General features: G+C 36.2%; 1 protein-coding gene across 4 annotated transcripts in view; it reads left to right on the plus strand.

The window, feature by feature from the left end:
• The window catches only part of PPP1R13B (protein phosphatase 1 regulatory subunit 13B), a 68,407-nt gene that overhangs the window by 38,192 nt on the left and 14,534 nt on the right, over positions 1 to 15,681 (plus strand). For all 4 annotated transcript variants that reach the window (XM_085061249.1, XM_085061251.1, XM_085061252.1 and 1 more), the window contains exons 5-7: positions 12,718 to 12,819; positions 13,849 to 14,023; positions 14,413 to 14,609. In XM_085061249.1, coding sequence (XP_084917375.1) covers positions 12,718 to 12,819; positions 13,849 to 14,023; positions 14,413 to 14,609 — 474 coding nt within the window. The remainder of the gene's footprint in view (positions 1 to 12,717; positions 12,820 to 13,848; positions 14,024 to 14,412; positions 14,610 to 15,681) is intronic.

The raw sequence follows: 15,681 nt of genomic DNA on the forward strand, positions 1-15,681 counted from the left end.
ATCTAATTGTGAGGAAAAAGGCAAACAAATTACATTTTTAGCAGAAGTAATAAACTCAAGAGACGAGAAATACATTAGATGTACTTGCTTGAAGTTTCTCATTTGAACTATTGAAGGATAAAGAGCTTAGTCTGGATAGAAGTTGTTCTTCAAAGCTGAGCTGCAAATTCAATTTAATATAAGCTTGTAAGTATTAAGCACTCTGTTTGTAACATTTAACAATGTGCTTGGAAGGGCTGCCATTCACATAAGACAGGTTTTAATCAAATTTGTTTGAAATGAACAAAAAACTATGTCACTCTTGAAGTCTAGATTCCAGGGTCTCATAGCATAGTCAAAGCAAATAATTCCATTAAAAGATGACTTAAAACAATTTAGGCACAAAGAATTATAACAGTTTGCAGAAAAGTATTTTTTTGTGAAGAAATATTCAGGTAGGCTTCCTGGAACATTTTGACCTTTTAATAATAGGGTAATTAAATCAGATTTAAATTCCCCCAATTTTCTGCTGCCTTTTTTTCTTGATTTTTTTAAAGATACAAAAAGTTATTTTATCTGCCACTCTTGCTGTCAGAGGTGTTCCCTCATCTAAGACTTACATTCTGAAAATTGTTTACCTGTCAGAGAGGGGAGGCTTGCTGCCCCTACAGCAGCCTTCTGCACCATCAAATTCCTAGTTCAGTTCCTAGGTCAAAGTTAATAGAGTTTGGATTCTCCACAGCTTGATACAGTTCTTTAACTCTGTCTGAAGCATTTTCCAGACAGCTGGCAGTATATTGCTCTTCAAAAAAATAGAAAAACTAATCCAACTAAAGGATTTAAGGGGAAAAAATTAAGTTAGGAAGCAGGAAAAAAAATTAAGGCTGATTTTAATGCATACAAATAGCTTTTGAATTCTTGCTGGACTAGAAATCCCAGTCTTTTCATACCTTAGTAAAGGATAGTTAATGTAGGGGAGCATCTCTACAAGACTAATAATTGTGTGATCCCATAGAAAGCATTTCTGTGAAACTGTAGGGAGTCCAAATGCTCTTGACGTCCTACCTCCCTCTGAGGCTTCTTTTAACTTACTAGGCAGAATCACATCTTTCTTGGATTTGGATTGTAATAAACAATGTTTTGACTTGTCCTGTGCAATCTCAAATATATTCCAGTCCATAATAGACAAAGTTACTAGATGTTTACATTTTATGAGAATAATTTCATAAGTTTCATTGCATTTACTCTGGGATTATTTTCCTGTCAAAATTTTAATTATGATAGCATTAGTTTATGACTAATACTTACTTTTAACATCTGACTTAGTTTGGTTTGAGCAGTCTAAGGATTGTTTGACTAGTTGGGGCCAGGAAGCATTCTTGGAACCCACTTGGAACATTGTGAAAGGACTGCTTTCCTCCATGTCTTCTCCATATATTTACATAATTTTTAATCTCTGTCACTCTAGATACCAAATATCTATCTAGATGGCCTTGAGAGTCACAGTATACAGACTTGTAATATACAGACATTTACACACACTCACTTGCAGTGTACAGATTTTGTAGTTCTGCTGCTCTTCTAGGCATCAAAGGGAATTCTGTGCAACAAGTTACAGGAGCTGAGTATGTGGTTTTCTAGTCTGTAACAACCAACAGATGGGTTCCCATTTTGCAGAGGAGAAAACACCTAAACTGCATCATTTGCTGAATCTCTACCTCTAGTTCCAAATTTTGCAGGTCTGGCTTTGCTTTTCCTCACTCATGGCTTTGCAGTTTTACAGCAATACCTAGTTGCAGATATCCATGGGAGGGGGAGGAGAAGTCTGTATGGTTTTTCATTTAACCTCTAACTGTGGTAGTTATTTTCCTACGTTTGTATGGTGGACATGGAGCAACACAATTCTTTCTTTTCCCTAGATTTCTAACTAAATGAAGCATGCGAAGAATTGCTTCCAGTTGTCACTGCACATAGAGCTTCTGAGCTGCTTGGCCCTTATATAAAGTTAGAACAATTTAGAATGAGTGTTTCAGCTGACTTACAACATTATACACATTAACTCATAAAGTAAATGTTACTTAAAGACTTGTTGTTTTTCTGAAGTGTTGCTGTGCAGCCCTTACAACTGCACTGTAAACTTCAATACCTTTTGTCACAGCTGTATCCTTTTGCAGTCACATTAGTATCATTTTCAGTTAAGCCAAATATTTTAATATTAAGTTATTTTAAGGAAGATGGGACTTGTCCTTTCCTTTATTTCTGTAGATCTTTAGAGGAGAAAAATAATGAAATTCACTGCATGGCTCCGAGAGCTTAAATGTGAAAGTTAGAGATTTTGGATTGTTCACTCTGTCTCTGAGCAGCTTTCCATTCTGAGCAGGAGACTCTCCTGGTCCATGCAAGGCCAACTATTCATTTTCAGTCCACCTTTAGAGCTCTGTCTTTTATGTAGCTGTGTCATTTGCAAATCAGTGTTTTCTCTCATCTTTTCCATGGTCTCTGTGGTGTTTCTTATGCAGTGCTGCTGTGGCCTCCTTTCTCTGACACACCTTTCCATATTCACTGACTTGTTCATTTAGTTTCCTGTCCATCTCGCCTCTGGACACCAGGCATACCTATTTCCCACCTGCATGTTTTTCCCAGGCGAGTGAACCTTTCCATTTCTCTGTTGTTTCTGCAGCTGCCTCCAGATCTAATTGTTGTTAAGTTTGTTCCCCCTGCAGTCTTCCTCGGATCAAAGCCGAGAAAAATGAAAGTCCCTCTGGCTAATTTAGGAGCAAGGGAGTTGAACTTGTTCTTCTTCTCGTATTCCTAGTGGATGATCTTACTCTACAGCTTATACCTTTACTTGCTTGCTAAAAATAAGCCTGTTCTTTATTCAGCTGGAATAGTCACTGTATTGTTCTTGGACGTAGAGTTCTTCAGTGTCCTTATGGAGACCCATTTGGCTGGATCTCTTGTATAAGTGCACTGAATCATGCTCGAATTACTTTCTTGAAAGAAGGAAGACAGGGTGAACTTGCTTGTTACTCGTGAGTTTGACAAGGTAAATTACAGTTTTTAATCCTTTGGGGTTTTATCTTCTACAATATCCTGATTTTTAGATACATAAGAAATTGTTAGTGGGGTTTAGTATTTTCTTTAATGTTTAATATTTTAAAATCCTTATGTCTAGGTTTTGGCTTGTTTCAGTCTTTTCTGGCATGCAGATATATGATTTATGCTATTGCACACATGCTTTAGCTTTATTGCTGGCTCATATATTCATCTTGTTGCATGCAAGATTTAAGAAAAAGCTGAATTACGTAGGGAAAAGCAAATAGCAAACAGTGGAAAGATTATTTGCATAAGATTGTGGTATCTATTCTGACTGTACTGTTTGCCTTTTATCATTAATAAAGAAACTCTCTGTTAAAGTTTCAGGTGGTATGGTTTGCTGTCACTTTAAACAGTAAAATTACATACAAAAAACAATTATTTTCCTGATCTCTTTGGTACTCAGTTTTGACCCAGCACTGGTAATACTACAAAAATACAAAGGAACAAATAATCTATGTGTTTTTAAAGCTAAATTGTCTATATTCTTACGTTTTCAGTTTAACCTGATAACTGTGAAAGAACTGTGTATTGCTCAACATTTTCCATTGAATATGAAAAGTGCAATGAATCAAGCTGATTATAGTTGACAGCTGGCTTGATCTTGCCGTGATTAGGTCTTTTACTGCTGGCAAAATCCACTAGCCTTTTCCGTTAGCTGATTGCTGATGAATGCAGAGAGACAGCTTTTCGTATCGATAAAGAGTTTCGGGAAACCTTTATCCCATATGGAATAAGATTAAAAGGCGTCCTACCTACTATTGATTGCACTGAGCCAAAAAGCCATGCAGGAACTCGTAAGATGTGCACGGTTGTTGTTTTGGCTTGTTCACAACAAACTGCTAAACCAGTAGTGTAGACAGAAAATAGCAGAAAGATGGAGCTGAAGCGTGTTGAAGCGTCGCAAATGTTTACAGCTGACGGGCAGTGCTGCGAAATAAAGATGTGCTCTCTTGCAATTACATGGGAAAATAGTGAACAGGTAATTTACTTTTCAAAATTTGCTACTTTTACACTTTGGTAGACATGTTATTTAAGTGCTTGTAGCTTTTGCACTTTAATTTAAATGATTGTGGGTTTAGTTGTCACATGACCGGAATGCAGACCAGCTCGGGTTTTGTAACGCCTTATCTCTAAATTGAAATTCTGAGTTAATCAGTTTTTGTTACATGCATTTGCTATCTTTCTTGCATTTTAAGACCTTATCAAAAGCTCATTAGTTCAAAATGTCATGGTCAACTTCTGCTTTTGACAGTTTGGTTTTATGGGAAGTAGTAGGGTCACAACATATCTTTCAGTTGCAGGATACTTAACTTTCAGTGCTTTTGTGTTTTAGAAATGTTTTATTATGCTGTTCTCATATGAACAATATTACATCACCGCAGAAAAACTTCATACTGAAACCATTACTTAAGGAAAGAATAAGCACAGAATTGGTGCTAAACATGTTATTCAGACTAATGATAAGTGCATCTTAACCATCCTTAGCAATCCTATCAGAATAAGCTGTTGCTTTTAGAAAAGACCCAGAAAAATATAGTCGCAAGACTATTTCTAAAGCATCTAGACAGTGTATTTTCAACGTGTATTGTAACTTGTCTATTACTCAAAATCAGCATGCATAAAGGGATTGGTGTTGTAAAAAGGTCTGTGATTTTGTGCACAACTGATATTTCAACAAGAATGCATAATCTCTTTTAAGATGCCTTTTTTAGGAGTATGAGGTTGACATTTTAATTAAAATCAGCTACTGGGTATTTTAGCCAACACTAAAATTAATATTAACATGCTTAAGATTTCTGTGGCTGTTTAAAAGTGGCTGCAAGGACAAGGAATAAAGTAGTGCTTTAAATAAACAAGTTGCAGATACTACTTTCCTAGAAGCAATTTATAAGCAGTCTATTTCAGATGTAGCAGATGTTCAATATATGCTTAAATCAATTTCTAATTTTGAAAACCTATTTTAACATAGTGTTCATTTTTGTTAAGTTCTGCCTTTTCTTGGCTGTTCTGCTTAAAATAGCAGCCTCACTAAGCAAGTAATATGGAAAACAGGAAATCTGGAGTCTAGCTCATACTGAGTAGACTTTAAACATTTTATTATGAAGTCACTTACAGGCATCAGCAAATTGGAGGAATTGCTAACATGACAGTGTTAGATTAGTTAGACAGATTGGGAGAGGTTAAGATTTTTATCAGCTATAGATAATGTGTCATTTTTCAGCAAATTGTGATGCAGCTGAAGCAACTTTATTTTAGGAAACTGTTAGTGTATTATTTGTATGATACAATAATAGTGTATATTAGCATTTCAGAGTAAAATTACCTGATTCTTTTTGTGCTGTTAATTTCAGGGTTATTTTATTATCATGAGATAGCACACACCAGTTAGATTTTTCTTTAATTCCCAATATTCTGGGTATCTTTTCTGGGTTTAATTAGCTTGTTCATTTCCATTAAGCTAAAAAAAGGCACGTGCTATTGTCATTGGATTCTTTAAAATGGATTTCTGCTATCGGCATGTTTCTGACCCAATTAAAAAAAATGCAAGGCTGAGCTGTGGATAAAGCCACTAAACTGGAAATAATGTCATCCATGTCAAGATCAGCAAAAACCTCTATTTTAATTTAAATAAAAACAGATACTTTCTTTTGTCTTTTTTTATAGCATTACACAAGTTTAGACAAAGGATTTTCAAGTTGTCTTTGTTGTGCATGTCACTAAGATCAGGTTTTATGGAATATGTGGTCAAGAATCTATTAAAATTCTTGAATTTGGTGATATATAGGGTCAATATATTTCAGAAATGTACAGAGGTCTGAATCACTAATCTTCAGCAGATGCTCCATCTCCTCTTATAGACCTCAAAGAGCACAAGGAAGCTACATACTTTTCACATAAGACCTATCTGATGCAGGGCTGGCATAATAAACTTAGATATCTTCCATTTCCCTCATTGTTACTGTTGTGCCAAGGACAGGTATGCAAGGTGTGTGTTGGATATTCTCACCAGCAACCCTTAAACCTTTGTTGCCAACTGGGCTATTTAGAACATCCCCCAAACTCTGTTATTTTGAATGAGGCTTAGGGCAAAGATGGTACATGACTGGGCTTCTGCTGGTCATGTCCAAGTTAGCATTGGTAAGTAGGAAGTCTTGGTAAATTCAGCAGGCAAAGCAAGCTGTTCCTTTTTTCCCTGGAAGTTTGGAGTTGTTCAGCCAGAGCTGGTGTTCTTTGCTATAAATGCTGTACAGGGAGGAAATGCAGGGATAGCCCTCAGTGGTGACAGCTCCCTGGTTTGGGGAGGCTGAGAATTGTCAGAGCCCTGATCCCAGCCTGGAATTCACTAGATGGAGAGCACTTCAACCTACCCCTTTTCATTTTATGGCTGTCATTCTGCTTCGTTCTGGGAAAATGCTCATTTATGTAATACACTTCACTCCCTTTTTGCCCACATGCTCGTATACCTACTTCCAGACTTGTCAGTTCTGTTTGTCATGTAGCTCTATAGATTTGTGGGGTTTGACAGCTCTGCAAAGCTAAATCCCTAGTCTGGAGATAAGTTTTGTGTTCCCTCCTGTTCCCTAGGAAGTAAGAGCAACTTAAAACTGCTGTGGATTATGAAAAGCTGAGTCTTTCACTATGTGCAGTAAAACTGAAGTATTTACTTTGCATTTCCATGTAGCCATTTTAAGCCTTCTCAGGAGCAACTTGCAGTATCTTTCTGGCCTCTGCTGTCCTCTTCTATTAGGGTGCTGAAGATACGTTTTCTTTGCCATGGCAAAATTGTACATCTCCGTAATGAATCCCACATGGGAGTGTGAAGTCTTTCATTAACAAAAAGTTGTTGCTTCTTGGATTTTTCTCTCTCTGTTGCAGTTTCTGCCTCTAATAGTGCTGGGGTTTTGGGGGGCTTGGGATTTTGTGACAGGTGTGTGTCCCCAACCAACCAGCATTTGATGTGCTGGTGTTCTCCCCATTTGGATAATTTCACTTTTTTTTTTTCTCCTTGAGGATATGGTTACCTTTACCATCACAGGAAGGGAACTATGGAGGACTTCAGTGAAGGAAGTCCTTCCCCCCCCCCACCTCCAAAAATGTTCCTTATCTGTAAAACAGTTTTAGAGTGGCAGCCTATGTAAAGAATAAACAGTGTAGCTCAGCTGCAGGTGGGGAGTCTGCTGCATTATCTTCAGGAGCTGCTCTGTATTGACTTTTTAATAAATTAATAGGTGGTTGAAAGTAGTGGGATACAAGCAGGAAAACTTTCTTTTGGTGGCCAAGGCCAGGACCAGCCCTTCTGGGCTCCACAGTACAATCTAAGGCCCAGACTTTTTTGACTCTTTGTGCTGGTTGATCACATTATAAGTTGTGCTGACCTTGGCAATTGGTGGTTTAACCTCAGATTAATTTCTGACTGTGACAAGAGAGGAGCAAAGTGGTGGAAAAAAGTACGAGAAGTAGTAAATGAGGAAGTAAGGCTAGAGGTGATAAGGCTGAATGATAGGAAGATGACTAGAAAATATATGAGAGTTCATAGTACATGACTGAGTGTACAAGAATATGCACAGGAGAAGGTGGAGCTTGGCCAGTTTCAGGAAGCTTAAGGTACTTGAACCTGTGGTTCCCAGTACAGGGCTTTGGGAAGGGAACTTCAGAAGATTTGTGTGGGAGATGGGTGTGAACTAAAAAGAAGGAAGAAATAGATAAGGGAAGTTAATGACATGGTGGTTCTTGCAAACCTAGAAAAAGATCCAAAGAGATAGCATGCAGGAAATTATTGCTTCTTGTACTACTCTGCTTTTCTTTTTCAATTAATTGGTCGCATTATGCTTTACACTGGGTGTTGCTGAACCAAAGCATGAGACCACTAGTCCTTATGGTGGCCTGTAAAGCTTTTAAATATTTTTTTTTCCCTTTAAAGTTCTTTTGAAATCGTAACAGGCTGAGGTGTGGATTTAGTGTTTGTTTCAGTATTATTTACAAAGTAACTCTGTTCTTACTTGTGCAAACTTAGAAAATTATGGGAAATAAGTATCTTCATGGGTTAAGCATGGAGGCAGAAAAGTGCATGAAATCAGACCACATCCCAATTATCATCTTTTAAAAAATAATCTATTCAAAAGGTTAGTCTCATGGGGTTTTTATTTTAATATTGACATAATTAGATTCCTCTTAAAAGAGAGTTTTCTTTTGGGAGTAAAGACAAAAAACTACTGGAATCTGCCCTTATTGCTTCCATCCCTTGACTACAGTACATCCTGCTTGTCAAAGAAATATTTTGAGTTCAGGTGCAATTTTTCATTTACAATTGGCAATTCAAGTTGCCAATGAGTAAACCATTCATAATAGCCCAAAAGTATGTAGACTGAGGAGTTTGTGATATTAAACAGTATAGAAAGGATGGAGGAATAAGAAAATGAATTTTCTGAGTGACAAGACTAATATGTAGAAATAAATATTAAAGGAGGTTCGTTTCCTTAATTAAATGCTTAAGGTATGATTTGTTTTGAGGCTGCTTGTAAACTGGTTCCCAAACTATTTAATTACTACTGTACTATTCATCTCACCCGTCTCAAAAATATTAATCATCAAATGGTAAAATATTAGCTTGTAGTAGGAGGGTGATGTCAGAAGCTGAAACTCCAGTTCATTACAACTTCTATCTTTCATCGTGCCCTTTTAAAGTACATGTTAAATAATAACATAAATACAATTATTTTCAGATCCCTGTCAATATTAAGAAATTGGTGAATATAGGTGTAAATTATTCTTGTCTATATGAGACATATGTAATACTTCCTCAGTGCCTAATAATGCAGTGTTTGCTCTATGGCATTTCATTTAGGAGTTCATCTCTGTGTAAATGCTGCTGTGAATCAATGAAAAGAAATTTACAATTCAGCAAAACTGTCTGCTTTGATGTATCACCATGTAGTAAATGAATCTCTGGAATCTGGAGGAGTAGGTATTTGTAGTGGCTTTTTAGTACCTCCTTCAGAAGTCAGTTCTGTAGGAGATCAGTTTCCAAGGAGAAAGGAGGCGATCTGGACTTTAAATGTGATAGGCTCATGTTTGTTATTAGAGGTGAGTGTCTGACTTCGTGGATGGAATTGTTAGTAACTAGCAGGAACAGCACAAACTAAAGAATCTGAGAAACCAACCACCTCATTAAAGAACTGAAAAAGCAGCACTGTCTTTGCCTGGCATAGCCTGAGGTTCTGGAGAAGGACTGAGACGGACTTTCTTCTGTGGTGGTGTTTGCATACAGATTATTGCAAGCAGAGTCAACTAATATGAAGTACTCTTAAATTAATTGATTTAACTGGATCTCGACAAGAGAAGGATTCAGTGTTTTTCATGCTGTTTCAAAAATGAAGCTTTGGAGTACTGAAACCAGCAACGGTCTATCTGAAAATAATTGAATTGATGTTGAAGAGGAATTCTGCTGTTTACTGCTTTTGCCATGTGGAGGAAACGGAGAAAACTGCAAGTGAAGTCACAGGTTCAGTGCTATGTTTCCTCAGCTGTCTATTGTTTTCTTTCCTAAGTATAGTGTAGCTCTTGGAAGTGAAAGGGATACTTACTGGTATTCAGTGAGGTGAATGTGAAAAGATTTCTCATGGGGTGTTTATATTTAAATGGTTAATTATCACTGTTTCCCATATGCTTCTGCTTTGCCATTTATAAAAGGTTTTTAGACATTACACTTTCTAAATGGAACATTTTACGGTAGTTAATAGCATCTTCAAGGAGATGCTAATATTTGCATTAATCTTATAATTAATCTTCTATATTTTACATGATACAAAATAATACAGTACTTGTGCCAGTCATGAGAGAGACTTTCAAATATGCCTATTTAAAGCAGTAAAAATTCTGAGCTCTTGGTTTAAGCTGGGTTGGTTTTTTCTTTTTTTTTTTTGTTTCTGGTGCTTTTACAAACCAGTTTCTTATTGTCATTGTGCATTCCAGGTTGCCTTACCCATTTAGAAAATCTTTAATTTTCATGTGGTGAAATGGCTTTTTTACTTTGAAATGTGCACAAACCCTATACAGATACCACTTTTTGAGTCTGGATATATTTTAAAAAAGATAACTCAATGAGTTATCAATGTTTTTACCTTCATCTGGTAATCAAAGCAGAAGGAAGTGAAGCATTGGGAAAACTTTGCATAGTCTGATGCAAGTTATATATTTCTGAGAGAGCACATAGGTGAATTGAGAAAATACTATCAAATCATACACACTTGCCTTTTAGCTTCTAAAATCAGTGATCTTGAGGGAAGCCATTCTGAGCCCCTTGTAGGAATTGCCTGCAGAGCCCAGCAGAAGCAGATGTAGAGGTTTATTTTTTTCTGGCAATTGCATATGCCAACTGAAGTCAGCAGAGCCTGAACATGTTTTGGGAGCAGCATCTGGTTTTCTGTGTTGTTTTCTTGTCTCAAATAAGCACATTTTTATTATGTGGATGGCACTTGGAGAAGCTTCCTTACTTTCTTAGCCAATTAGTGCCTTTCAGTCAGTAATTAATAAGAAAATGTCTCTCTCAGTGTCCACAAGTGTGTACAAGTTACTTGGCCTGAAAGAATATTGGGAAGGACTCTTCTCTGCATAAGTCATGCTAATAAAAAGCTACACCCTATCAAGTTCTACTTTTTCCCCTGTGTTGAAGTAGAAAATTAATATTTTGAGTGGACTTTACCCCTTTCAATTACTTTTCTGCTATAATAGTTTCCATTATTGTTGACTAGTAAGAGGAATTTCAGTTGTCATTTCTAGTAAGAATTATAATTTCATATAACTTAATCATTTATTCAGTGGGAAGTGTTCAAACAGGGACAATAACTTCAAACATTTTAGCTGACATGTCTATATCGTGTGTCCAAGATGCAGGAGCATCTTGATCCAAATCTGGCTCATTTTAATGACTGACCTTGAGGTGTATCTCTTACTTGAAGAATTACATGCAGCAACATGAAATATTTATTCAGGTTGAAAAAAAAAAATCATTTACTTTAAAACAAATACTATTTTTCTTTCCTAAATGAAGCTCAAAGAAACAGTTCTGTATTTTGCATTGGTTGGAGAACTGATACTTACATAGGAGTTTGATGTGGAAATATGAAAAAAGCATTCATAGTGCCTGAGACACTGTGGTATCAATATGATGTTTGTTAGAGTGAAGTACAAGTACTGCAGGACATACCTCACTGGACACCAGTAGGGTGGGCCCAGAAAAACAGAGCAGCTAAATCAGTTTTCCTGTGGGACCAGGTGTGATCTGATCCATAATCTGATGAGGGATGGATCTTGGACACTGGGGGCATTGTTTTGGTATGGTTTGTTGGTTTTTTGTTTTTTTTTTCTGGGTCTATAAAATGTTCAAACCTCATTCCATTTTATAAGCATTTGAAACAGTTTTGTTTATCAATATATCCAACATACATATCTTTTCTTTTTCAGCAGTATTGACTATATTGGGGGTAGCAAATGATGTAATTTTTATTTCGTTTACTAATAGTGTGGTCATGTAATTTGGTGAAAAACTACCTTGTTGGCTGAATTACATGTAATTACTTTGAAACTGATGCTGGGCTGTTCTGAACTTTGCAGCATAATTTTTCACACTGGTATTTTCCTTCTGTGGAAATTCTGAAGTTGTGGTTAAACCCTGCAATTCTAGGGTCATGGGTTTTGGTTTTCTGAGTAGCAAGTGCCAGATTCTGGAACTTTTCTTGGTACATTGCACTCTCTTACTTGACATTGCATACAAAAAAGTGTGAAGTAATTTAATGTATAGATGTAAATTGTATTTGTTGATAGAACTATGGATACACTGAAACAATGCATTCCTTTTTTAAAACACATGAGATTTGGTCACACACATTGTATGAATGTTACAGAATTTTCATCAGTTGTGTCTCTATCTTAATTTTGTGTAGACAGTGTTAGTTTTGAAATGCAGGAGTGAGAAAGCCTTGCTAATACGCTGCATTTCAGTCCAAGTAACAGTCATTTACTTATCTAAAGGGGATCAGCTTTACTTTGTTTCTCTTGTACAGACTGTTTTTCACAGATCCTTACCCTAAATGGCCCCAATATATCTGAATTTTCAGCATCTTTGGATGTGAGCTTAGTGACCCTTTATCTAAGGGTTCTCATTTGGTCTCATCCTGTGCTAGGTAAATAGTGTGAACCAGCAGTTTAAGCTGCCAAGGCAGTTGTGCTGAAAATATTAGGAAAGGAAAGCAGCTTCAGAGTCTTGTACTGCCTAAAATACCTGTTTGCACATGTGTTTCATGTGCCTTATCAGGACTGTGTGCCAGTGCTATCAAACATCTGAACAGAGAGCTGTTAAATGTGGGATAAGAGCTCTTTTTTTCTCTTCTTGTTCTGTCTCTTAGTGTTTTCCTCTCCACCCACTTTTCCACGTTTTGCTTTTTCTGCCCATTTGCATGGTCTCTGTCCCTCCTTTCTGCTCTGATGTTCCTCACTCTTTCAGAGGTGCCCACAATTACTCTTCCTCTGAGGACTTGGGAGGAGCCCTTAACTTTGCTCTGAGGAGTGAGGGTTTAGCTTGTCTGGTCAGAATGGCGTGATATACATCAACACATTGATGTAACATTTTCTGTTCTTCAGGTTGGGAATCCACGTGTCGAGCTCACTCTTTCTGAACTGCAAGATATGGCTGCCCGACAACAGCAGCAGATTGAAAATCAACAGCAAATGTTGGTTGCTAAGGTAATAATTATATACAGATCATTTTTTTCAACATATGCAAGCAAAGTTTCATGGGTAGAGAAAAACATACTAAGTCATTTCAGATAAACTCAAGAAATAGCTTGAGAAATCCATCATTTTACCAGAAAAATCTTAGCCTAGGCAATGCACAGTCTTTCAGAATAAATACTACTGGAAAAATTTGTCATGTATCTTTATAAAAATATTGTTAAGGTCTATTTATCTCTCTTGTGTGGTCTCCTTCATGATCTGTGGCAGAACAGGCTCAATTCCATGCTCATCTTTAGTAGCTCATTCACTCCAGTACAGTGATAGTGGTGTGAGATGAAAACATGCCCAATTTTTAAATATTCATGTCTCATTTCTAAGTCCCAGAGATCAAAGAATGTGAGTATTTTTGCAGAGTGGGGAGGGGCTTTAATGGTTTTGACATTGTTGTTAGTGTTGTTTGAAATATTGTAACATACAGTATGCCTTCAATGCTTGGAGTACTAGGGGTCAAGCTACTGATGTTGTTCTTTCTTGATGGAAATAATATTAAAGATTTTTTTTTTTGTTGTGTGCCCATCAGAACTGTTATTTAGGACTGGAATATTATCTTACAGCAGGTCATCTTGTTTAAAATGGTCTGTTGGACATATGTTGTTATTTTTGGGAAGCTGGATAACAACACTGGAAGTTTGTTTTGCCAACAGAAAGAAAACTGTTAATAGTGTCAGAAAACAAATGCCAGGGGAAGCATCACATATGTATTTGAATGAGGGCTCAGACTAGGGCCGTGTTTGCATACCTATGTAAATACAATACATTTTGTCTAAAAAAAATCTTGAATCTCTGCTCTAAAACAGCTTTTTACTTGATATTAAAGAGTTTTTCTAGGACTGGTACATATTCTAATAAAATAAAACCTTTTCTGATTTGTGGAAGTAAAAAACCCAATCAAAGTGATAGATTTTTCTAAGTTATTGTGGTTTTTTTTTTAAATAAATGTGTAACAGGTATCTCTTGTTTAAAACCTCCTTTTGTCAGGAGCAACGTTTGCGTTACCTGAAGCAACAAGAACGTCGCCAGCAGCAGTCTGTTTCTGAGAGTGAAAAGCTTCAAAAACTTAAGGAACGTGTTGAAACCCAAGAGACAAAGCTGAAAAAAATCCGTGCCATGAGAGGACAAGTAGACTACAGCAAGATGATGAATGGCAATTTGTGTATGTGGAATTCTTAATTTATTTAATTTACTGTTCACTGCATGACTAGCAAATAATGTTAAATTGTAAGTCAGTATAGCATTGAAGGAGGTTTTCAGATACCGTGTGTTTTGTCTTATGGGAATTCTGTGTTTCCATGAAATTTGTATTTGACAGAACTTTTTGTTAGTTTATACAGTCAAACAGAAAGTCAGAATAAGTCTATTCTCTAACTATTAGGAAATAGTATGACTGTTAGCAAATTTGCAATACAGATATTCTATATCGGTGTATATATATACGAGATGTAAAGCTAGTGTGGTGTATTTATAAATACTTGGAAAACTAAAAAATTAGCAACTTTGCTTTATTTAATTGTTTTTTTATTATTTTTATCGTGTTAATTTTAGCAACTGAAATTGAGCATATAAGTGCCATGTTCCAGGAAAAGCAGCAGGAGCTGCAGGCTGCAGTGTTAAAAGTGGATCAACTTACTCAGCAACTGGAGGATTTAAGGAAAGGGAAACTGAATGGGTTTCAGTCTTACAATGGACAAATGACAGGGCCTGCAGCAGTAGAATTAAAGAAATTGTATCAAGAGCTACAGGTAAGTTACAAAAAAGATGCTATTTGAATTACAAGTGCAGATTTTAAAAGTTGCATTGTTGCTCTTATGAGTGGCAGTTTGGTTCAGTTACGTCTCAAAAGTTGAGTGTTGGAATGCTGTTAATGTGTGGGGTTGTAGTTGGCATAGAACTTTTTTTCAGAAAGAACTTCATTACCTTTAAAAACTACTTTTTTCTTATACATGTAATGAAACAAAGGGTTTTGAAGGGCATTTCTTAGCCCCTAATACTGAAATACTGAATGCCCACATATTGTACTATTTGTTGTATTCTCTCAAAAAAATTCTTGGAAAACTAATTTTGGTGCTTTTCTGTTTTGCACTGAACTAGGTATAGCAATCTCACTTAGATGTCGTCTTAACTTGGAGACATGACTGTAATTTTAAAAGTATGTTGTGAAAATATACCTGTTTTGTCTGGTGTAAATAAACAAAATGCATAAGAATTAAATAACACATTTTAACAGAGTAATCAAAAATACAAGCTGCATTATGTAGTGTAACATAGCTGCAGTATATGCACACAGTATTCCCTGCATCAATATTGTATATCTCCTCCAAGAACATTATTATATCTAGAGTGTTGTTCTCACATGAGTAATTAAGTATTCAGTTTACATTGATATTTTGTCCAACTGTGTGCTTGTGTATCAGGATTTTGAGGGCTTTTTTAATTTACTCATGTACTTTATTGTGATCAAGGTAACAGCTCTAACATGTTTAATATTTTAAAATAAATTTAAATTCCAAAATTAGTCTCATTTCTTTAGGTGAGCAAATACAACATACAAATTATGTTTTTCATGGATTAGGAATAAGGGTCCTTTTTCTCTCTTTTTTCCCCCTTTCCCATTTATATAAGGCATATCTGCCTTTGAGTATTTCTAAGTGCAAAGATGCTCAATAGATGAAGATTTCTCTCTTGTGCTTCACAGTGATCCCATATGTGTTTATCAAGACTTAAATTTGCCTCAGGTGTTTTTTGCTTGTAACATTACTATGAAAATTGGAACACTGAGACAATGTCTGAGTTATTGAAGGTATGAAAAAATGC

This window comes from Lichenostomus cassidix, chromosome 5 (genome assembly GCF_008360975.1).
Source record: "Lichenostomus cassidix isolate B80296 chromosome 5, HeHo_3.0, whole genome shotgun sequence".
NCBI classification, from domain to species: domain Eukaryota; kingdom Metazoa; phylum Chordata; class Aves; order Passeriformes; family Meliphagidae; genus Lichenostomus; species Lichenostomus cassidix.